The 26088-nt window shown below is 41.5% G+C and overlaps 1 protein-coding gene across 4 annotated transcripts in view; it reads right to left on the reverse strand.

Annotated features, from left to right (window-relative positions):
- Window positions 1-26088, reverse strand: part of ptprub (protein tyrosine phosphatase receptor type Ub) — a 203580-nt gene that overhangs the window by 139348 nt on the left and 38144 nt on the right. For all 4 annotated transcript variants that reach the window (XM_086310943.1, XM_086310942.1, XM_086310941.1 and 1 more), the window contains exon 2: window positions 5202-5333. In XM_086310943.1, the coding sequence (XP_086167069.1) occupies window positions 5202-5333 (132 nt within the window). The remainder of the gene's footprint in view (window positions 1-5201; window positions 5334-26088) is intronic.

Below are 26088 nucleotides of genomic sequence, written 5' to 3' on the forward strand. Positions count from 1 at the left end.
CATCTGCAGGCTTTAGTATGCGCACAACCGCACGTCTCCAAAGACAAAAGAGTCAGAATGAAATTAAAGCTCCTACTGCACAGTCTCTGTCTCCCCTCTCCTCTCCCAGCAGAGGCGAAACAGGATACAGCAGCTAACCCTCTTGCCTTCAGAGCCCCCTGGGCCTTCTAACAGCATGTAGTCAGTGGGAAATAATCTTACTAGAACACTGGTTTACCAAAACAGCCCAGATAGTTAGTGCTGATCCAGCACTCCAAGCCAAAACATTACCCACTCCAGAAGAACATCTGGGTCCATTCTTCTTCTTCTCACAACAACACACAAGGCTGAAGTGAGCTTGACTCGAGCACACAGAGCATAACATAAAATGCATGAAGATTACACAAACATGAATAATAATCAGTAACCATGAAATGTCTCCCACACATTGTTCGGATTAAGAAACGTACTTTAACGATATTAAACAAGTGTTAGCGTGACGACTTTAGATTTTACCCCCAGCATGCACTTCATCGCTGTAATGACATCTTGAACAAACAGTGTCCCATCACCGTAACTGATCAGTTATGCAACACCAAAAAATGCAGTTTTTGAACAAAATGACTGTCTTCAAATAAAAAGTTACTTTCGGCTGCTGCCGTATTCACATGGGGTAATCACCACAGCGGGTAGCTCCGCATGTTTGATTTAGCAGATTTTGAATACCGGATTCCCTTCATGATGCAACCCCAGAGGGATTTGTGTCTCCTCCAGGGATCAGACGGCTATCAGTTTAAAGTCAGCTACACCTAATGCAGTAAAACCAGTAATGAGTCGCTGGTTTTAAACTGAACTGATTAATCAGAAGATAAAAAAGAACATGAATAGAAAGCAGCTGTGTATTTTTTACACTTGCTTTCTCCTAAAACAGTCAAATAGTATCTGCATGATTGCTATGGAAGACTTTTCTCCACCTACAGCAAGGCAAAATACGCCTGAGGTAGAACCAGTAAGGATGGCTGGAAAGTTCTGATTTCTGGCTCACTCTGCCTCATCTTTTCACACATGCAGAAGGATCTCAGATCATTCTCAATGACACGCACCATAATGTGGAGCTGATCTGTAGTGTGGAGCTGAGGCCAAACAGAGGTGAGAGGAGACGGATAAAGACCAGAATGGCTGCCCAATAGAGGAAATCAGGCTGGAAATACAGGTGGATGCACATTTCACTGTATGAATTAGCTCTGTTCAGGTCATTACATTGTGTACACTGCTGCAGTAAGTACCAGCTGACCAGACTAACTCTACAACAATACTTAAAGCCATAGTTCATACAAGTCTCAACCTTTCTTTGACCCGAGGTCCAATCGAACTATAAAGTCTATTAAAGGTCTCTCGGGCATTTATGTCCAAGACTTCTGCACTACTAGCTAATAAAATAAGGTACACAGTCAATAAATTGACTCCGTAGCTTTTTGCAGTGTAGCAGAAACACGGAGACGGATTTAGACAGAAACAGGATCTTCAGTGGATGTGTGCTGCTGGAAAGAAAACATTTACAAAAAAGATGAGAGGAGCGCGAGGGATTAGCATGCAAAGGATGGTGAGACTAAAGCGGCAGCATATTCAACACTTTGTTTTAGTACTGTCAAAGTTTTTCTGCGTGACTCAGCTGAAAACTGTCCCAAAAACTGCACATCCAAGAGACACTGGCTGGCCTGTACGGCTGCTGAGGCAGAAAGCGAGGAGGAAAGTTTGTGGGAAACATTTCAGCCCTTACAGTATGCCTCGCACTTGACTTGGGGGTGGGTGGGGCTGCCCTAATATCTGTATACATTTTTACATGATATAAAGTGTCCTACTGAAATATCACCGATACAATTCCTTTCTCTAACACACAATGACGAGACAAGCCCAGACATGTCTGAGAGTGAGAGCAGCTAGTTAGAAAAGTGTTCTCACTAAAGGTGGAAACAACAAACCTGTTTCAACAAACCTTGAGGCACAAAAGGACCGTTGAGTCTGCTATAAAGGCATGTAAGGTGGAGATGCTAGCAGCTGGTGATGCGTAACGCAAATGGAAACAAACGACTCCACCAGCATCACTGGAGCATTTGCCTGTTACACTTTGTATGACAGGAAGAGCAAACAGTGGACGGAAAGTAGCTTTAAGCAGCTGATTAAAAAGCTGAACCCACCATCATAGGCAGGAAACATTTTTTTATTTCAGTTTTATTATGCAACAACATTGTGCAGCTCCTAAACTTTACATATTTCACTTACTTTAGTTACCGTTAGACTAAAGCAGCTGTGTTGTAGTTTGACTTTCATGATTTCCATTCAAAACACTACGTAAGCTTCTTTTGCATTGACAGTTAACTTATGCTACGTCGCTATAATCCTCCTCCTGCTGCCACTTAGTTTTAATAGGTTCACATAATGACAGCAAACAGTTGGAAAAGAAAGATGGAAATTAATTTTATCTGCACTAATAAATGCTGCCGTCTATAAGTTGCAATCACAGATCTTGTTTCTTTTTCTACACTATCAGAAATATCTTTATCGTAATATTCCTCAAAATATCGGTGATATTACTTTGAGGCTACAGAAAAACGCCACGTTTACATGGATGTCATGAAAGACATGAGGCTCTTCGCTTTTGCATTACACACCTGAAACTCTGACATCCCTGTCACGCTGTATTTTGACTGTAGTAGCAGGTTTTGATAACAGTGATCAGAAAATGCTGATTTGGAGCAGAGTCTTACAAATGAAATGCTAAGAAATGGCGTGTTATTCAAGGTGTTAACCAGCTGAGGTATTTTATTTTTTTAAATGCAGCCACAAGGATCAATTATCCACCCTTTCTGTTGTTTTTTTCTTGAAGCCTCTTAGTCACCACTGGCACATTCCTTAAACAAAGGAACTCTTAAGTATTCACATTCTGAGTGAGGAATCCAGGGTCTGCATTCAGTTTTTCACCCTTCTTTCCAAAAATGACCCTGTACTTGTTAGAGCTTTGTAATGGCCTACGAGGTGCCCCATACTTTTTGCTCTACTTTGCCTGCTTCACACAATTTTCTCATCCAAGGACACTTTGGCATGTGGACTGAGGGAGCTGGCAATCACTCACTTCACTTCCACCAACAAGGTGAACAAGGAAAGCTAGATACATCACCATTAGCTGTTTTTAACCCCATTTAATGGATTTTCGCTTAAGGCGACCCTGATACAGTATAATGAATATTGCAGCAGCCCCATAACTTTTCAAGCTTAATGAATCTGGCTTTCAGAAAATGAGGTACACTTGACATGCAAACACATTCTTCTCGTACAAGGTTATCATCCTGCACGCCTCACTTGTTCATTTAAACAAAAGCAAAAGAACGAAAGATTATCAAAAATCAGCCAGAAATCTCAACTCTAATTCCAAATAAAGTAAGATGTGATAAAAAAAAAAAAAAAAGGACCAGTCTTATTAAGACCTCACTGCGCTCTTTCTTCCTTTTTCTTTTTGTTTTGTAAGACTATTTTGTCTTTCATGGGAGCAGTAGTCTCTAATTTCTCCTGGGAGCCACAAGCTGCTGCTATCTCAGCTGTGTTTACTAATCTTCCCTCGACACCAATTTCTCAGCCCCGCAAAGTTAATACTGGTCCAATGTAAATAGCCTTATCTCATAAACTCTTGTTATTCCCCCCACCTTAGCTGCCCAATGTGATACATGGTTAGAAGTCAACACAAGGGGATTAAGTCAGAGAGGAGGAGAAAAAGACAAAAACTTCCTGTGCCTGTATCTGCGGTAAGATTATCCGCCTTAAATAACACGGCAGAGAAAATGTCAAGTTATAACACAATGAAGAAACGCTGCTGTCAATATACAGTGACAACATTTAGGAGAGGAACATGAATAATACACGGGTTCTTGTGCAGGGCTGAAGGATGAGCATCTAAGAAATGAGACAGAATTTGTCTCCTGGTCGACGGATCGATAGTGGACTGACGCTCACAGCCGTCGTGTGCAGATTACGCTACCTGCCTCATTCCACCTGTGCAGGTCTGTTCCACTGATGGCTCTGGATTGTTGTAAATGCCATTAATTAAAACGTAAGTTTTAATTAAACCCGAAGGGAAAAGAATTAATAATCTCATTGCCTGCTGTGAACTGGATGGCGGCTGCAGGCAGATTCTCGCTCGAATGCTGATGATGTGTGGCTGAATGAAGAGTGATTTGGGATTAAATGTGAGATTTATCGAGTTCAGAAGTGTATTTGGATAACCACCTGCGGACAAGAAGTGATTTTAATGCTTTAAATCAAAACCACAAGTACCCGGCTTTTAAATTACCCCTGCAGGGTGTTTTTGACCGTTTTCAAAGGCTACTTGAGTTGATAGTTTCCAAACGGACAGAATGTTCCCTGAAGCCTGCATTTATTTCTTTTTAGATGATGTATCTGATTGTATCCTATCTTGTCATCTCTCCATCTGTTCCTCTTAGCTGCCCCGTCTTTATGTCTACCGAATTAGCTCTGTTCTACCAACAAATCATACCAGTGCTTTCTTTGAGGCTTAAAGAAACGGTTCCTCCTATTTAGTGTGCAAGTGCTCTCCCCATCCTCTTGTAAAAGGAACACTTAAATGTACGTCTGTGTCATGGATTTGTTGCATTCTCATTACCATATCATACACTGATTGATTGGTTAAACCCGAGGGAGGTCAATTTCTTAATCATATTCCAAGTTTTCCCCCAGTAGAAGTAGTTTACCGGAGAGAGCACTGCAGCCACTGGTATTTTATGCTGAGAAGCTGAAACAGCAATCTTCTCTTTGTCAGATCCCTGTAGGTATTTGTTAATGCAGAGATGGAGGAGCGCCTTATAAACTATGCATGCCATCACCCTCTGGCAACCACCAGTGGAGAAGATGATGGCAGGGAAATGCTGGTTTCCATTAGTCCTGTGAGGCTGGTTAACATAAAATTATCCTTGGGGTTAGCAGGAAGCAGATAAAACCAGGGTGAGGGCTTCATTAAATTTGATGCATAACGGACACAGGACATTTTTAAAGGCCGATAATGCCAGCCACATTAATACAAACAAGTCTATGTATTTCCCAGACATGAAAACAGGGCGCCTGTGTCCCATGCACGCTCGTGTGCCGTGTTTCAGTGTCTAAAAAAACTACAAAGTAAAGAGGACAGGGAACCATGAGCACAGAGTACTCACCCTTCAGCAGGTCAGAGTTGGCAGAAGGTGAACTCTGTGTCCTAAACAACAGCCAGTCAAAGTCATCCTCCTCTCCTTGGGTGAAGTCACACAGATTAGGGTCTGAATCCTCTTCGAACGTGCAGCCAGCAGCTAAAAGGTGAGAGGAAAACGTCAACTCAGTGACAGAAACAAAGTACATCAAGACAGATTCACCTCAAAGGTTAAAACTCCACACAGGTTAATACATAATTTTCTACTTTCATTGAAATCAACAGCCTATTTAGTGTTGAAGATGAATAAGAAAACAATAAACTAGATATTTGTTTAAGAAGCCATAACTAGAGAATGCAGCGGTTATTGTTTCAGCTTTAGTGTCATGGTAATTTTATGAGTCACAACTTAATGTGACCTGTTTTTTAAATTCCCCCCGGGACTTCTTCCTTTTATGGAAACTGGGAAAAACAAACACAGCTTCACAATGTCTTCCTCCTACATCTTCCAATCTTAGCTGCCAGCCACAACTAGATGTGCATCAAAGCCACACTCACCACCTCTCGACGCTTTCTGGCCAAATAAATAGCCTCAGCTCAGTGTTGATGCCAATGCCAACGACACAGCCCTGGTTTCAAGTAATAACTTAGGTGTAACAAATTGGTACAATAACTGTAACAGGGATTGCAACTTGTGTCTCTCCTAGAGTCGTTTTTTCACCCATAACAATTACAAAGATGTTTCACTGTGAATGCTACGTTATTTGTGCTAAAATTCAATAAAGTGATCAAACAACACTGTTGTAGCAATTTGCAGACAAACTGCTGTCAGAAATCAACAATGTGACCACCAGTCACATTTTAATGCAGGCTCAACCCCATGTCGTTCTCAGTGTGCATTTCAAGCACACCAACTTGTTCTAATATGAATAAATTCTCTCCAACCAAACCAACAATCAGCCCGAGCCATGTGAGCGATAATTACCTCAAACTCGCACAAAAAGAAACAAAGCCTGGCAAAAGCAATGATTACCCCTGAATCTGAGGCGAAATACCCCTCCCATAAAGCATTGACAAACAAGACTACACATCCTAAAGCCCTTTCACAAAGGCATATACAAATAGCAATAACATTTGCAGAAAGCAGCCACTCTGGGGAATGTAGTGATTATAATAATACCTCACAACCTGCCATTCTATGCGCCAAAAAGCAAATTTTTTCAAATTATATTTAATAGCTATGGCTTTAATGGCCCTTGGGTCCAGAATAATGTGCTTCAGTTGTTGCTCTCTGCATCTGTTGCCATATTTCACATTAGTCCATCGGCATGAGAATTACACTCTAACAGTGGGCAGTTTGAACTGCTCAGTCATAAGACCAGAGGTTGTGTCAGTACTAATTGGAGCAGGACAGCACGAAACAGTCACGCTAATGACAGGAATAACCACAAGCAGGTTCTGAAGGTGACCCCTGTGATATACAACTTTATTGCTGCTCTTTTTTCTCTAATCCTCAATTTTGAAAAATGGCTTCAGTATGACAGGCTGCAGAGAAAAACACATGCAGCCTTTCTGTAGTGAGGAATCATAACTCTGTTACTATTGTGACCGCTCCAGTTGTTATAGTTAGTTAGTTATAGGGCAAATAATATTGTAGCATCTGATTTTTATTTTATCCTGTGGTTTCTGGGTGTGTGTGGGTGATTTTCAATGCTGTAGTGCAAATAATCAAATCAGAGGCTGACTGACTGTCACATCGAGGGCATTGATCCCACGACAGTGGAGATGACACTACTTGGGGGGGTTGATCAGATCAGTGCTATTCCAGCTTTTCATTAAATCTAAAAGCACTCCTGTTTCAGAGCGAAAACTACCATTTAATAAATAAAAAAGAAACTAGATTCAAAGCATCGCAGGACTTGCCCCAAAAAACCTAGAAATATTCCTGCTGTGTATCAACAGCTTGTCTGATAATTGATAGATCAGAGTTCCTTACAAAGGTGAGATGCACAGCTCTTTCTTGCAGCTTGTCGAACTGCAGCTACAACTCGAGGCTGCTGTTGGTGGCATCCTGCAGTTGTGAAGGTCGTCACTAAAGAAATTACACTCACGGTCTGTTGGCTTTACAAGTGATGGTACATCTGCTGTGATGGGCTGCTAGAGAGGAACGACCACTCTCCCGAGTGAAAAGATCATCCCTAACGTGACATCATTGACGAGTTAAAACTTGTGCTCCATGATGATGTAGACCACATTACAGATCTGAGTCATTTTCACATACTTATTTGCTCTAAAAGTCTACTGTTGTAAATGGAGCAGAGGGTACTTCAACATGTATGAAAAGCAGAAAAGGTTTAGCATCAAAGCAGTCTTTTGTATATTTTTTACAGCATAATATATTATTTTAATTGACAGCATGTTGTGCTGTTTAAATTTGAGCTTACTGCATATTAAGTACTGAAATTAAATGGCACAAGTAGGCAAAGAGCACAGAAGGGGGTTTCATTCTGGCACGCTAAACTGCTGACTGGATCATCTGTGTCTGAAGAGGAAAACATGAGACTAAGCATAGTGCACATAACAATTTCATTAAAAAAAATTATAATATCCTTGTATTGTAGGGCAGCACGGTGGCACAGTGGTTAGGGCTATTGCCTCACAGCAAGATGGTCCTGTGCTCGACTTCACCATCTGGCCAGAGTCCTTCTGTGTGCAGTTTGTATGTGGTCCGGTATGCACTTAGTGGGTTAGGTTAGTTGATGATTCTAAATTGCCACCCAACAATATGACTGTGAGTGCAAATGGTTGCAGACTGACGACCTGTCAGTCTGCAACCTGTCTGCGACCTGTCCGCCTCCTGCCCTATGACACTTGGGATAAGATAGATGTCATGTTGACAGCGTAAAAAATAGCCTATTCTAACAGACTTCAGAGTATATAGGACCATTCTGATTCCTGAACTATTTTTGCAAAAATAAATAAATAGAATGGAAATGAACAGATTTCCCGTTTCCTGGCTTAGATAAGGGAATATCTGATTTAAAAACAAAAATCAGGTTAAGGCACTAAAACTAAATTAAAGTTAACCCGCTGACTAATTTAGCAACTCAATCCTCTTCTCTTTCTTCCTGTCATGTGGCAAGCACCTCACAAAGGCAAAACAAATGTCCCAAACTACACTTGAAAACAGACAAAAACAACATTAACCATATAAAGCCACACTAGCAGCCATATAGTGGCATATTGAGACAAATAGATGCTTTGACGGACATGCTAACCTGCTTAAAGTACCATCCAGCCTTCTGATTTATAAAATTGTGTGTTGCTGCTGTCTTGTTTCAAAGGTTACCACCAGTCCAATTTATTGAACTGCGGCACAAACAAACACTTAGGGTGCCCTTGCCTACGGCCAGCCTATTACAATATCGCTACAGCCTTCACTGATTGTATGATAGCACAGGAGCACATTTACAATCATGTAAGCTTGGTCCATTGGGTGACGGTAGCAGCCAACCAGGAGAGGTGGGAGTGTGTGCATCACCCTCTGGGTTTGATTTATTGCCCCATGCTGGGCTGTTACTGCACAGATCTGCTGCTGAGGCCAGGGGTTAATTGTCCCGCACTGGGGTCTATTTCTAATAGAACAGCCAGAGATATGGGACCTGACACATCCAAACGCTGGCACTATATTATTCCCCGCTGCTTCAGTAAATGAAGCACACAGACTCCTCCCTACAAAAGTCTCGGAGAAGGAAGCCAAGATCTGAGGCCAGAGCTACCCGGGAATGTCATCTCCTTTAGAGCACACTGGGAGAGATCCAGCTCATCTATCATGACAAGCACTCTCCCTCCGCTGCTCCTTCTGGAGGACCGATGGATGTGCGGGGTGTCAGTGGTCATTTTTTACCTGAATAATTACAGCATAATTTAGTGCACTGACCAGTGCATAGCTAGACACCGCCAAGGTTTGGTGGCTGAGAAAAAAGACTCATTTAAGAGCTTGAGCCACTGTTCATCCTGTTGTTGGCTGATGTATGTATTTGGCAACATAAAATGAGATGTTACTACTTCTTGGATAAACACTTTCTAGGAATGACACAAATGAATAGAATAAATCAAGATAGACGACAACGTCCAGTCTCAGTGTTGAGGCTTTCCATTTTTATTACAAAGGAAGTGGCTGATCTGCTGTCAGCCCCTTCTTCTCTCAGCATTTGCAGCTTGCAGAACCAGCAATAAGGCTTTTTCTAAAAGATTTTCTTATGAATCTTCCATGTTTTTTATCGTAATCCCAATAATGTAAATTTTAAATGCATATTTAAATTCATAATAATTATTTATTTACTTGCCAAATCAAATCAAATGTTTTACTTTTTTGAAATCTGACCAGCCAACACCAGTCAACTGCTTGTTAAGGCAAATATCTAATCAGCCTGTCACACGGCATCAACTCAGTGTGTTTAGGCATTCAGACATGTTCAAGATGACCTGTTGAAGTTCAAACCAAGCATGCAAATGGGGATTTTCCAAGCGCAATCGTCTCTCGAATGCACAGAGTGGTCAGAAAAAGAAAGAAAGCTCAAAAAAGGAAACAGAGGCTACAATTCACCCCAACAGAAAACTTGAAAAATTGGCATCCATAATACTTTCTATCATTAGCTCAGGCTGGTTGTGACGATAATGGTGTGGAGGATATTTTCTTAGCACACTTTAGACCAGTTAGTACCAACTACATATCATTTAAATACCACGGCCAACTTATGGATTGTTGCTGAACATGTCCATCCCTTTAGGACCACAGTACCCATTATCTGAACACACCATGTCACAGAGGACACAACATCGCAAACTGGTTTCTTGAACACGACAATGAGTTGAGCACCCATTGTATTCAAATCGCTTACACAGTCACCAGATCTCAATCCAATAGAGCACCTTTGGGTTGCAGCAGAACAGGAGATGCACATCGCAAACGTGCAGCTGACAAATCTGCTGCAACTGCATCAATGTGGACTAAAACCTCTAAGGAATGTTTCCATCATAAAGAGTTAAGACAGTTTTGAAGACATATGGGGTTCAACCTAATACTAGCAAGTGCATGCTATATTTTAGGTATATCATTTGTAGAACAAATGTCAGCTGTGATGAACTAGTTTTCAGGATTTAATACCAGTAGAAAACATAGTGGAACTGCTCAGTGGTGCTAAATCATCACTCTGTGGTTCTCTACATACAGCACAGCTGTGAACTGATGGGAGGGTCTGACCAATCGGGTGGTGATTTATAGACTAAAGTGAAAACGATTTGTGTCACTTTTTGGTTTCATCTCTTTGTTTAACACTAATCTCAGTATTTACTGTAGTTTACGCTTGATCTCCACAGATTAAGCCACAAATAAATCAATACATAACCTCTCTGACTTGACAGAAAACAGAACTAGCTTCAGATTTACACCGAGGAAGTGAGGAGCCGGGTTCTGTCAGAAGACGTATGTAGTGTGTCCTCCATCATTTCATACGGACATAAAAGAAGGTGAAAACTGGTTTGCAAGACTCTCCAATTTGGCACAGCATTCGGGCTGATACGTAAAAAATCTTCCCCAGCTTTATGTGAGCAGTAAATCATGTCTATGAGTCTCTCTCTGCTCATATCAGCAGTTAGTGTCACATGTAGCTCTTCATATTAGATTTGGTATCTCGCCCTCTGTTTACTTGTATAATCCCCCGCCTTGCTATCTAATTAGAGTGTCGCTGTGCACGGTGAATATTGTCAGAATCTCTGCTTATCCCTTTATTTGCATACGTTTTAGGCATAACATCGCTGGCCTAAGCTTCTTTAAAGGTACCGCTACTCTGACAAACTTTTCACTTGAATAAATCATAATCAGAAACACAAGCAGAAGAGAGTCCTTCCTGAGCCACAGAATACCTAAGAGTTAAACTGTTGTTGGTATTTCAAGACCGTTAAACGATCAGTGGACAGCCATCAAAGTGAAATCTTAAAGTGTACGCCCTCTCTTTTCTAATATTTCAAAGAAGAAGAATGACACACTTTTGAAACAAGAAAGTAATCTTTTGATCTGAAACACTGCAGCTAATCTTTTCGCTCCTTCCGAGATTCCGTACAGAGAGTGAGCAGAATAAAAACTGCAGATTCCAAAAGGGCAGTGTTTGTACAGATTGTAAATTAGCAGCACTTGTTTGAGTACCAAATTGCCATATCGACCACTCACAGAGGCAGTAAAAATCTGTATGGGAGAACATTGGGGTAAATTAGCTCAAGTAATGTCATTCGGTTGGGTATATAGCCACATGACAAAAATTCTGGGACTCTTGACAACAGCTCAAAGGCGGCATAGAAATCCTTAACATTTTTAATCCTTTAATCCATGTCATAAGACCCCTGACCAGGTCTGAACCGCAGAGTCCTACCTGTGGCTCAGACTTGCAAAAGATTATAAAATATAACTATGCTAGGAAGTGAAAGAAATGCTAATAAATAGCATATTTTCTTTCAGAAAACAATAGACTGTGTTTATGGATAAAATGAGGCGACTGCAATGCTATGATACAGGCTTCATCACTGATGTGCAGCAAACAGCCAAATATCTGAAGGTGAAATTTGAGATTTGCACAGTATATCATCATATCACCCATACCTGCATGCACTATTAAATAAGTGGAAAAGTAAATGGAGCAATCATAAAGGAATATACACATTATGTGTCATAATGTGCTCTCTGTCCACTTTAGCAAGTCTATAAATGACTCGTGTAGCTCACAAATGGATTATTGCCAGCAGAGTTTTTCGTGGTAGTTTTGCACTGAGCAGCACTATTTGTAAAGTGGTGTTATTTAGTCTTAATTGGACAATCAGTGATTGAGAGGATGTTTCTGCCCATAAAGGATCTTTCAGGGTCTTTTCACCTCTATTTATCTTGGCTTCAATATAGAGAGTTATATACTGCAGCACTCAGTCACTTTAGACCTTTACTGGCTCCCACGTATCATAATTTTCCACCACAGCTCAGATGTGAACGTTTTTTCCCCATAAACACGCAAGGTTGAGTCGGTAACATCTACAAGGAGGTCCCATCACTGGGTGTGTGTTGCTCTGTTTGTTGAATGTGTCGATGATATTTTCTTAGCTACTTTATTGATGTAGATGAGAAGATATTTGTTGTTGTTATGTTCCAGTACATACATGGCTCCATCATTCAGCCAGTTAGCGTAACTTAATCTAAAAACTGGAAAGAAAACAGGAATCCTGATTCAGTTTAACCTGAGATCCATCTGAAAAATGAAGATTCAAGGAAGAAATGCGACATTATAGAGTGTGCTGCATTAACAGCTGTTGTGAGAATGATTTAGAAGAAATGTTACCTTTGGACAGAGGCGGGAAAAGTTTCTCCCCCCTGATTTTACTTTTTATGTGAAGCTAAGACAGCTTGAAAGGTATCAACGGTAAACTTACATTTTACTGGCATATATGAGCGTGACATTGATCTTCTGCTACAATCCTCAGCAAGAAACTCTATTGCTGCAGGTGTAAAAACACCACTTTAACACACAATTTCATCAAATAAGATCCAAGTTGGCAGAAAATCTGCAATTACTCTTTCTTTTCCCTGAAATTCCTAGAATTTTATTTGGATACCATTCAAGACTTGGCATTGCACGTGGAAGGTTTGATATCCTGTGCAAAAAATAAAAACTATATTGAAAGAAGAATGATAAACACATGCAGCTGTAAAGCATTTTGGTCTTTTTTGGGGAGGGTGAAAACACAACAGAATTCAAAAACACTTGAGACCTAGCTGCTTGTTTATAACAAAAATTTTTAAAAATTAAAAAAAGGTTCTGCTCCAAAAAAAAGATGCGCATGCTTTGCCCTGCTAGAAATTCCAACTTCTACCCTTAATTATTAAGCAGCCCTATAGGTAATGAACACCAGAACCTGTCAAATCATCCGGGAAATGCAGCCCGGCGAAGAGGCGAAGATGCTTGTTGTATCATCCACAGAAGGGAAACAAACTGTGCTGAGAAGCTGAGAGCTCTTCCACTCCACACAGAAAGCCTCATATGATTCTGGGGTGAGTGCACGTCTGGCTGGTGGGGATCCAGGTGGGAACGGGTGAGTAATACTGGAAGCAGGTAGGGGGGAGGAGAGTGGTTGATTTGCATTGCTGTGAGTGTGGCCCTATGCATCAGCAGGGGACAGGTATATTTATTCACTACAGAGACTCTTCTCGCCAGCACTCCCCTGGCTGCCTCTGAAAGCCATCCATCCCCACACCTGAATATGCAATGAAATCATCTCTCTGCCTCCCTGGGCATTAATAACTCAACCCTAGTGGCTGGATGGGCCCAGTCAGACACAGAGGGGACTGGAAGCAGATCGAGAGAAGAAAGGGCTGGAGATGGCAAACTGGTACCGCAGAGGCGCTCAGCTTCGGGGTGTACTACGTTGAAAAACCAGGGTGCTGTAAGGGAGCATCTAGAGGGGGCGGAGAAAATAAGCGACTTTAAGAAAATTACTTGGGTGGGTGAGGGGAGAGCTGAGCCTTAGGGTTGCAAAAAGCAAGACCCCCACTGCAATAATAATGTGCTCCTCAGATCCTCCCCCTTACTTTGTGGAAAAATATCAATATCGTATAGTGATAACACAGCGGAACGGCTACAGCTCACTGTCAATAGAAATCAAAAGTGTACAAATCAAGACGGTTTATAAAGCTGGGGGAAAAACACATGACCTATTTCACCTTATTGCAGATGTTAACCTGCAAGTAACGAGGATAAAAAAGAAGAGGAAACAAAAGTAAGAATCTGTCTCTTTAAGTGAAAAAACTATATGTAAGTTGTTACATTTGTAATATTTCAAGATACAAAGTATCAATATAATGACTCAATCATATTATACTGGAAGCTTGTAAAACATTACACTGCTGGTATAATCAGATCAGTTGTGAGGGAAATGTGACATTTTACAAATATATTTGTAATCAACCTGCATTCTGTTCATGCTCTTGCTTTCCTGCTGTTGTTCCTTTTCAGGCAGTCAATCACATGCATACGATTACATCCAGAATTTGTTGGACAATGACACGTTTGTTACTTGTAATTTTGCCTCTACACCACCGCAGTGGATTTGAAATCAAACAATCAACGTGTGATTGAAGTGCAGACTTCCAGATTTAATTCAAGCAGTTTTTAAACTGCACCTGTTTTCATACACAGTCTCAAATTTTCAGAGGCTCAAACTAAATTGGACAAACTAACATACTTTTAAATATAAGGGTTGTTTTTAACACTTAAATGAAAATCCTTCGTAAACGACTGCCTCAAGTCTAGAATTCATGGCCGTCAGCAAATGCTGTGTTTCCTCCTTTGAGATGCTTTGCTAGGCTTTTACTGGTGTCACCTTCTGATGCTGCTGGTTTGCTCTGCATTCTGTCATGTATTTAATAACTAAGCCTGCTCTATTGGGTTGACACCGCCCACTGAAGAATATCCCATTCTTTGCTTTGAGAAACTCTTGGGTTGCTTTTAGAGTTTGCTTTGAGTCCATCCTGGTACTTCTATCAGCAGTCACACCAATAAACACTATTGAATCAATTCCACTGGCAGCCATACATTCCAATGCCACATCGTTGGCTACACCATGTTGGGCAGATAATGGCATATGCTTCAGATGACGAGTTGTTTCTTTCTTTCTCCAGATTTTTCTCTTCCCATCAGTCCAATAAGTTCATTTTGCTTTCATCTGTTCGGACTGTTAGATGTTTTCTGGCAAAGTCTAATCTGGCCTTCTTGTTCTTCAGTGTAACCAGTGGTTTGCACTTTGTTGTAAATCCACTGTCTTTAGATTGATTGTACACTGTGACAATGATAATGATACACCTACTTCTTCCTGTGAAATTTTGTAACCATGGAAATAATTCTGTCATCATACACTTTTTTTCCTCTTCTGTGGTCTTTCAGGACCTTTGATGTTCATCAGCTGCACTCCTTTTTAAATGTGGCCACTCCTAACGTCATCGTCATTCTGATTTTTAATTAGTTTTTTATTTATCCCAACATAATAGCAAGAGAATAGGCTTGCCAATAAAAATGCTTGTTAGTCAGTTTTCCAATTACATATGAGCCTCCAAAAATGGAGGCCTATTAAACTGGCTGTAAATTCTTAATAGTTAATGCGGTATTTTTGTTGCACCCCTTGAGTTAAAGCTAGACTGCTGCACTTTAATTAGTTGTTTAATGTAAAACTCCACTGTGGTGGTGTACAGAGGCAAAATTACAAAACAAATTGGGCTTTAATCAAAAAAAGCAGAGTATCCTAAATGAAATCATTGTGGATCTTTTAAATTATATATGGCTCAAATCTATTGTACTTTTTCTTATATCAAAGAATTAATAAAAACATTCAGTTTCATTTGTCAAAAGTGAGACGATAGCTGTTACCTAATCAGGATAATAAACCCCTGATACAGAGTAGAGGTTGCTTTGTGTTGCAACAATTAACATTTAACACCTGTAATGAACATAAAATACTCTGGGATGAGTAAAGTTAAAGACTCGTATGCTCCTACAGCAAAAAGAAAACACACACATAACCTCTCCTCCTTGTCTACTCCGGTAATTTCCATACTTCCCCGAAATTCAAATGAAGTAAAGTTACACAAGCAAAGAACATTTTCCCTTTTCATCTTCCAAGCATGAACAATGACAAAACGGCTTCCTACAGCTGTATTCACGGCGTATCCAAAGATACCAGTCAGCTGCAATTCATCTTGAAATTAATTTTGCCTTCACTTTGAAAGACCGGTACAATATTTCATCCTGGATGGTGGGTTGATGATAAAGGTATCCCAGATGTCAGTGGAATAAGAATCAAAAATATTAATCTTCTGATATCAGCCTGTTCTGTGCTATTCTGAGGGCAGCACAAAGAAAAAAACAACAAGGACACGGAGACAAAAGCAGCCTGAGCTTGTTGTCTCTTGTTTCTCCTTTTCAGTGAAAACATGAAAACATCAAATATTCCACTTTCTAGATCCTGCCGGTTTAATGTCAGGGGGAGAGAAAAAAATCTCTGTTCACTGATGAAAGGGCGTTGGGTGTAATTATTAGATTTTTATTGTTGTTTTTTTACCAAAAATTATCTATTCTCATCGATATCGATACATATTCATCTCCACTTTCTCACCACCTCCACAACGGGAAAAACGAGGAGCATGCAGTCACTGGCCAATACATTAGGTACACCTGTTCAACTGAACGTTAATGCAAATTAGTCTCATCACAGCAACTCGGTGCATTTAGATGTGAAGACATGGTCAAGTTGACCTCCTGAAATTCAAACTGAGCATCAGAATGAGGAAGAAAAGTGATTTAAGTGACTTTCAATGTGCCGTGGTTGTTGGTGCCAGACAGGCTGGTCAGAGTATTTCAGAAACTGCTGATCAGCTGGGATTTTCCCACAAATCCAGCTACAGAGAACGGTCTGAAAAAGAGAAGAGAGCGGCTGTTCTCTGGGTGAAAATACCTTGCTGATGTCAGACGTCAGAGGAGAATGAGATGCTTGGTTCAAGTTGATAGGAAGGCAACAACAAGTCAAATAACTACTCATTATAGCCAAGGTATATAGAAGAGCATCTCCGATTGCACAACACGTTGATCTGTTTGGGCTACATCAGCTGACAATGGAAAATTATAGAACTATTGCCCGGTCTGAGAAATCCTAATTTCTTGTGGGAAATACAGTTGGTAGAGTCAGAGCGAATTTCCCATTATTTAAACACCACAGTCTACCTCAGTGTGGCCATGTCCATCTCACAGTGTATCCATCTTCCAGCAGGATAGTGAGCCATGTCACAAAGCTCAGATCATCTCAAACTGGTTTCTTGAGCATGTCAATTAGTTCCCTGTACTCAAATGCCCTCCACAGTCCACAGATCTCCATCCACTGGAGCACCTTTGGAGGAGATTTGCATCGTGAGTGATGCTATAATGTCAATAAGGACTAAAATCTCTGAGGAGTGCTTCTGGCACCTTATTGAATATCAACAGAAAACATGGTGGAAATGCTCAGCAGTACTAAACCATCACGCTGTGATTTTCTTTATACGGCACAGCTGTAAAATAACTGGAGGGTCTGATCATTAGGTTGATGATTTATACTCTGAAGTAAAACAAAAAATTGTGTTACTTTTTGGTTCCGTCTCTTCATTTAACACTAATCTCAGTGTTTGCAGTGCAAGAATTAGGACAGCTCTGCAGGCAAAACGCCTTTGGAAAATAACCAGTACCAGCAAGGTGTACCTCATAAGGCAATTGGTGAGCGTATGTGTTTTGTGACAGCAAAGCAAAATCTAAAGGCCCATAAAATAAATCAGTTTAATTAGCAGGACAAAGTCTGTCTGGCTCACTCTTCAACATCTGCTTTTCTTTAGAGAGACAGAGAAATGAAAGGGGGAAATCTTATAAAGGAACTAATCCTGCAAGTTCAAAGCGGGGGAATAATAACTCCACAGTGCGCCTGTGGAGTGTAATGAGGAAACCCACAGCAAAGTGAAGGACCAGAGGACATGTGTCTCTTCCAGCCAGTGACAGACTGAGACAAACCTGCAGAAAGGGGCCTCTTACATGTGAAGGGACTTTACCACCACTAAGCCAAATACTGCTTGTTTTGATAAAGCGCAATAAAAAAACCCATCTGTTTATTGACTGGTGTCCATCAGCTCTCTTGCTTAATGACTGTGGTATGTTTATAATTCCTGGTTGGTTTTCTCTTTGGTTTAAGGCAAGAACTGAAAGAACTGGCTGCATAAAATTGATCAACTGATCTCCAGTAAACAGCAGAGGGCTCCACTCTGACTGACATTTTTCACCATGTTCTGACATCTGACAGCCGTGACTGCGTAAGTGATCATGAAAGTACACAACAAATTAATCAATGATAACAATATTGGACCTATGGCAGCACAAAACCATGCAATTTGAAGATTGAGGTGTGGAAGGTTTCTTTTTGCCATTTTATGAAAATTTATGGCCACGGGGTTAATTGATTAATCAAAACGCAATCATTATAGTAATGAAGTTTTGTTGGGAAGCATGCATAAATGGCTCCCCTCTAATTACCTTCCTGGCCTTTTTAATTTATGGTTAAAGAAAACAGCTCATGGATTTTTAAGGTTTGTTTTTTTTGAATATGTATATAAGAGAGTCCACGCCATCAATGTCAAACGTTCCAAAATTGCATGTTAAATCTGTAAAAGTAACACAGTGACACTGATGAGTATTGGAGCTTCGTGTAGCCTAATCACATTTCCTGTGAAAACCCACAGCCTCATTCAACAGTTTTTATATATCATAAAGAGGAGATAAATATTAAACTATGACACACCTCACTTATAAAAATAATTGATCCCTTTAATTTAGATAGTAATGCCTCATGACCTAATCATAATGATTCATAATCCATCTTAGCTTCATGAATCACAACGTTATTACATTCTTTCCACTATGGAGTCGTTCAAATATGCTTAAGAGGTGATTATGACGTGTCAAACAAATAAAAATACACACACACACACACACACACACACTTGCCTGTTGATACGTTACTTCCAAGTATATAGTATGTGTAGTCTTTGGGTAGGTACTGTAGCAGGATGTGTGTCTAACTGAAGGATTAAACTAGGCAGGCTTGAATGTTTCCACCTGATAATGCTTCCTGTAGCTGTTGTTGCAGCAGCTGAATTGCTAAAGTAAACATATGACTCACTGCCCGGCTGAGCAGTGTTGTTTGAAAACAGCTTCCTGGTTCGTAGACGGGTCGTTTTTGTGTGACTTCATCACATGTAGCAGAGGGTAACCAAAGGGTCGTTTAAAGGTCACAAGTACTGCGTCTGAATTTAACATCTACACTTATTTGGGGGTAAACGAACTCCCACACCAGAGGGAACTACAGACACTCACTTCCCACTTCAGCTGACCTCCACCAATCGCATGCAATCCCTGACCAGCTGAGCTGAGTCCATTTGACTGCACGTCCTCTTCAAACCGCCTGCAGCGTCCCAGCTCACCAAGGGTGGGGGGGGAACTGGTGTCTATCAACTCTGCTAAACTACATACCCCGTAGCAGCTTCACCGCTCTGCTGCCTGTCAATTCCATTTACACAAAGGCAGCCAATTGCTGTCTCCACAACCTGCAGCCTTTCAATTCCACTAACCCACATATAGGATTGTATGCAGGGAGGGGAGCAGGAGAAGAGCATTTCAGTTCACGCAGCCTTTCTTTGTACGTCTGTGTTTCTAATTCGTCATCCATTGTTCTCGTCTGGAGCACATTTAGCATAAAACATGCGCGCGTCGCCTTCCTTTGTTTTTACAGTTGACATCAATGAGGAGGAGACAAAGGACAGATAATTTTACCCTTCGTACAGGGCAAAGCCATGCTCTGCCAAAAATGTTAGAAACGGTCTAGTGTTTTGTAAAGACCAACATGATCCTGTGCCTGTGAATAGAGATTGAAAATGTGACGTCATTCAGGGGCAAAACCACAAAGAATTCTGGGAACTCGTGGCAAGCGGTACTAGCGCACGCAGGCTTTCAATTGAAATCAGTTACACAGCGATAAAAAGAAACACAAAAAAATGGCAAGAAGCTGCTGTATTATTAACTGCAATAGCCGGTCGCATGACAGCCACGGGAAGCCGACGGGTAAAGAGATCGGTTGTTATCGGATTACGTCGTTGAAGAGAAATTGTTCGAGCCATGTTTCCGAAGTAACAAAGAGGCGACGGATGGCCTGGATTGCAGCCATTCAAAGACCAAATATAACGTCCCAGAACACTCCAGCTCACAGGTTAGTCTGCTCCAAGCATTCCCACAAAGGTCAGTCTTCTGTTGTAGTTAATACGTCATTTTTCACAACATAATTGGTGATATAGGTTACAAGCAAGTCTGGCGCTGAACAGAAATTGTCGCGCTATGCTCCTTTATTTATTGTGCATAAATAATGAATTGTCTTGACACAATATTGCGTTTCGCTTCTGTTATTATGGTACATTGACAAAAACATATACTTTTATTCACAGGATAAAACAGGTTTTTGTATCACTAATTGCCCAGTACGATTACAGCATACAGTATTATTGTCACTGCTACATTTCTGTGATGCGTACCAGGAATTATTTCCACTGCTAATTAATTACCGTTGAGCTTAAAGGTCTTATTAATAAACGGTTAACGAATGTGTATTTATGAAGACAATTTGTGAGACTGGTAAACTTATGATACGTACGATGGTCTTTCGTTCTACACGGTGCATTTCAAGGTCCTGCACCCATCCGTCGGTAAACTGTACCTGGGCTTGTTGCAGTGACCTGAAGTTACTAAAAACTTCATGAGTGCATGCACTCACTCCAAGAAGCATATAATTATAAATATGAGCGTGGTGAAAGCTGGGCAGCACGCTAACGTCTTTTGTCCACTCTGTGTGCTCGTAAGGGTCTAAACCTTTCACTCCTTTGATTTTGTCCTCGTATCTTTTCTTTGATTTTTCATCAAGTCTGTCTTTGTACGGGCCGGGATTGTTCTCCTTCGTTTTGTACATAACTTTTTTGGGGGGGCAAAAAAAAACCAAGAAGGTATTGGAACCAGAGAATGAACGTTTTGCGGTGCTGCAAATGCTTGCATTTGATGCGGTACTTGGATTGTTTTGCCACGAGTTCCCGGCATGCAATGCGTGAAAGTCACGTGGTCTGTCAATCTCTATACTCAACCTACCAAACAAATCTTATCTTGAAACGAGAGGAGGAGAAGTGGTGCACTTTGTGAACTCCCAAAGATTCTGCATGATATAACATCCTAAAAACATGCTTATGCATGTATCACTGATCTGTTCTTTATCTTTAACATATCTTTAAGTTTTGTTCTTGTTTTTTAATCTGTGTGTTTGTTTCATGCCAAATCTGCAGTTTGGATGTCCTCCAAAGGCCATGACTTATCGGGAGAGATGCAAAATCCTCCCAAAGTAAAAGAGTTCAATGACGGTGTTAATCCGTGATAGCAGTAAAACAGTAAAACAGCACAAGTTGTGCTCTTGTTGACTCCATCCATCCGTCTTCTTCTGCTGATCCAATTCAGGGTCATCGGGGTGCTGGAGCCTTATCCTTGGTGTCATAGGGTTTGTCACAGAGCTAACTAAATTGTTCACATTCATAGCCACGGTCAAATTAGGATCACCAGTTAAACTTATATGCATATCTTTGGACTGTGGGAGGAAGCCGGAGTACCCGGAGAGCAGTCACGCAGGCACGGCGAGAACATGCAAACAGAAAAGCCTCAGCTGGCTCATAAATTCAAATCCAGGACCTCCTAGAGGTAACGATGCTAACCAATACACCCCTGTGCTTTGGCTAAGATATATTTGAATTATTTAATGACATGCCTGCAGTGTAGAATTGTGTCTGTGTCTATGCAAATCAACACTCATATCTCCACGATGGAGGGGAAAGTATTCAAGAGACTAGCACGCATCAGCTTTTTTGATTAATAAACAGAGATTTTAGGGTCTGATTGCATTTGATTTACATCTCACTGCAGGACACTCGATTGTTCTAAATGAGACAAGTTCAAATTAGCGAAAAACAAATAGAAATGAAGAGAATGTTAAGGCAGAAAATGCATTTAACTTAGCATACAGATGCGCAGCCTTACATGACCTGTTTTAAACCGCAGCTAAGCTTACGTAATGATAACTGACAGAGCAACCGCCAGTGTGAATCTATCATATTAATAAAAGAAAGAAATCTGCCTGACAGCAAAACCCAAAGTGTTGACTGTAATTAGACTGCACAACATTCTTAGTTTGTTATAGGCTGAATACTATTTTAAGACGGCTGACGGCTGACTCCCCAGATACTCAGACGAGGAGCATCGTCCCATTTCTGCCTGACATTTTAAGGGATTAGAAGTGGAGAGGGCTAGTTCCACCTGTGCTAGGGGAGCACGTGGGGGGGAGCCAAGAAGTATTTAAATCTACTTAAAAAAAGAAGTTAAGTATTTGTGTGGAGAGAGGGTCGTGTGCGAGCTGTGCGGCTGATTTGGAGAAAAGGATTGCACTGAAACGAGTCCTCAGACAGGTGCTCTGCCACGGCCCCCAGAAATGATATAAGAGGAGAAACTCAGTGCCTGGCACAGATTTTAATGGCAATAAGCAGGTGGAGGTGAAATACTCAGTTAAACATACAGGTAAACATATGTAATAAATCCTCCATATTTTATCTGAATGTTTTTGAGAAAGAAGCATCTATACGGCTATCTACTAACGATTTTACAGCGCAGTGTAAAATACATCTTATGGCTGCACAACTGATCATTGCAGGAGTCTATACCTGCAGTGATGCAAAATAAAGACGGGCCAAAAATGGCCAACAGCTTGCTCACTGTGGAGTCCTCTATTAGTGAATGAGAGACCGGGGGATTGATTTTGGACACAGCTGACAGTTCCTAGAAAGAAAAGAAAAGGAACAGGAGGAAAAAGCAAAGCAGGAAAGAAAGAAATTCAAAACAAATGAAACATCTGGCCCTATGTAAAGTGAAAGTGAGGGTTTCTTCTTCAGTTCCTGTAAAAAAAATAAAATAAAATAAAAAATAGACAACCTGCTTCTCCAGATGGCTCCGTGCACTCAGATGATGATCCTATGGGGGATCTTATGAACAGCGTTGTCAGTCTGAATGACAACAGTGTCAACATGCACGGCGCTGAAGACAAATGGAAAACTGAATAATAAATGCTTGGGTAGGAGGGGGGAGTAAAAAGTCAAACTCCTCTAAAGGGGCATGCTTTTTCACCTTTTAATTCCTTCCTCCTCTCCTCCCCAGCCTCCACCTGCTCTCCACCACTTTCTGGGCTACCACCCAGCTAGCCGTCAGTGCCCACCTGATCGTCTCCTCGTATCCGGGCACCACGAGCACATGGTCTTTTGGCCTGCTGTGGACCAGTTTCCTGATGCAGCTGCCACCTGCCCATTCGTGTGGTGTTTTGCATCAATCTCACTGTGGCTGAGGCCAAAGCGGCCAGTCCAGTGCTCGCTCGTATACGCACGAGGAGTGTGCGCAAGTGCCTCAGTAAGCATTCATTTATATACGCTGCTGCTGCACGGAAACAAGGCGAACCGGCCGCCAGTCAAACAAAGATGGACATGTAGAGAAATGGGAATAGACGTGGCGCAATCACAGATGAGGATGTGCTTTCACATTCGATTCAGGCAGAGATGGCCAAAAAGACACCAAATAAACCTAATTCCCGACTTTCCTGGCTGCCGCGGCACATAAATCCTGCCCTCTGACTTCATTCTCAGCAGCATTCAATAGTTTATGGTTTCAAATCATCGCTTATATGCGTGAAATTTGACTGTTTTCTAAAATATTTGGCGACATCCACCCATCAGCTGTGACTCCTGCTTAAATCCTCAGAGAACACATGAAAAGTAAAAATTAGAGGCCAACTTCTTCATCAGCCTCCTAGAAGCACATGCCCCACATCAATCATCAGATGCATAATGAGAGGAGCAGCAACCTCAAATTGAAGCCAGGGTTGTTTTTATTTCACACTGTGTCTGATTTTTTTTTTTGACATAAAAAATAAGCACGTGTGAGCGTTCCTGCAGGTCTCTCAGGGGCTAATCAGTGAGGCTTTGACAGATCGTCTGCTCTCGACATCATGCAATGAGGGAAAAGGGAACACAGGTTCCTGCGCTAAGAGTTCCCGCATCTGGCTGGTTGTGTTAGCAACAAGATGAGGACTGTGACCGAGACCATGTTTCAGCCATGTTAGGCCAAGTGTAGATGGCAGGAACAAAGAGCCTTGTTTAAAGAGATTAGCTATGCCTCAGTCACTGCACTTTGAAGGCACACTCAAAGCTTCCTGTGTGGAAAATACTATTTTGAACAAATCTAAATTTCCATTCACTCCCCGTGCTTTGGAGTCAAATGTATCACACGTTACTAAGAACCCCATGGATTCACACCTGGACCTGCACATCTAAGGAAAATGTTTAAAAGCCTTATGTTAAAGAAGGAGAAGCAGCCTAATGCTGCTGATTTCATGGCAACAAAAAAACTGAAAACATGCATCAAAGTGCAACTGCAATTTGTGCTCTATTAAAATGCTGCAAATAAAAACTAAGCGTGCATGCTACACTGAGAGTTAGAGATAGGAGGAAGAAAGATCAGAGGTAATAGCACTGCCTACTGGAGCCCAGCCAGTCAGCAGGGGACAGTGTTTGAGGTGAGAATCCTGTGGGGAACAGAGAGAGGGAAGGCTGCCAAGACTTGCTGTTAGAAAGCTAATTAAACTATTGGCCCATTGTGAGGGAGGTGAGAGTTGAAGAATGGGCTCATGCTCACCCCGAGCAGCGGCTCTGTAGCTCGAGAGCAGCCGCACTCTCTGAGGGAAATTTTCCAGAGAGTTATACAAAAAAGGCAGACGAGGGCCTTTGGATGACGCCGCTCCGTCTCTCTGCTGATCATCTCTCCTTTCTCTGTTCGTGCACTCTCCGACTCAGCCTTCGCGGAGAAAAAGCTATTCCAGGGATCCTTCTGCAGCCTCAATCACTGTCCTGTGAGAGCAGTGATGAGTTCCTCATGTGTTCAGATATTAAAAGGGAAAACACAATAGGCCGCCACACAATAAATTCCGCACAAAATCGGCGGGTCGGGCTTACGCCGCGCCGACAAGCAGCGGTGCTGTGTGTGTAGCAGGCATCTGTGGCTTTACTCTCTTGTTTATTGGACTATGAAAGCGGGGGCGTCTAAAGGAGCCTCTGACTGACGGCAGCAGCTGTCTTTCTTTGAAGCTGTGGCACACAGGAGGCTGGAGACTAAGTGATTTGATGACATGGCTCCTTCTAATATTTACTTTACTAAACACTATTTAAATATGTCTAAAGCAAAGGGAAGGGGAAAAAAGCGCTTGCAAATGTTCAGCAGGAATGAGAGTTAATGGAAGCATCCACAGGTAGGTGCGCAATATATTTGTCAGACCTTTCTGCACAACATCAAGCTCAACATAAAAACATTAGTCCACGCAAATCATTCCTCCCTTTGCTGTCCTAGTCACACATAAATGCTGTAATTCTGCCGCTGAGGAGATCCGAGAAAAAAATTGAAAGAAATCTGCAGTGTGAGGACGTTGTCCTGGCATATGTGCCAGACTGGTGGTGAGAGAGGCCTTCATTTGTTATATATGTCTGCCTGCCAAAAAAAGAAAAGAAAGAAAGAAAAAAGTAAGAGCAGTGTGCACGTATGTGGGCTCTGAGCGCCCATCCAAACATTTTTCTTCTTTAACTAAATGTTAGAGCTGAAGTGCTTTACCTTTGTGCACGAAAAGAAACGGATGGAAGGAGTGAAAGAAAAGCACCGTCAATATTTACCGTTTCCATTTCTAATGTGTCACGCCGCAAGCCCATATGGAAAATAAAGAGGATGTAGGAAACGTTTATGTTTTATAAACGCATTAAAATCACATTTAAAAAATCAACTAAAATATCACCTCTGACATGATTACATGAGCTCAGTGACGACATGTTGTTATCAGTGGATGGAAAACCCCTTTTATTATCTGTGCTAATGTTCGGGGTTACACTCTGCATTGACAGAGCCGCCACAGGAACCCGCACAGCCCTCAGTCTGCATCCTGCTGTATCTCAGTTGCAATTCTGCACTGGTTGATCAGCCTGGCTGATGGAAGACCTCCAGGCTATCTCCTCCCCGTACATTCAGCCACAGACGTGGGAGCTGTGCTGAAAAAAGGGAACTAGAGGCTTTGCAGAGGCTCCGGCTAACTGAGAAGTCAGGGAGGAGACGGGGGGGCTACACAGCTGTAGAGCAATTTCACTTTTACGC

Source organism: Aulonocara sp. 'chitande type north' Nkhata Bay, linkage group LG11 (genome assembly GCF_057382095.1).
Source record: "Aulonocara sp. 'chitande type north' Nkhata Bay isolate Kocher_YH1m ecotype deep benthic linkage group LG11, A_spYH_male_GT1.1, whole genome shotgun sequence".
Lineage (NCBI taxonomy): Eukaryota > Metazoa > Chordata > Actinopteri > Cichliformes > Cichlidae > Aulonocara > Aulonocara sp. 'chitande type north' Nkhata Bay.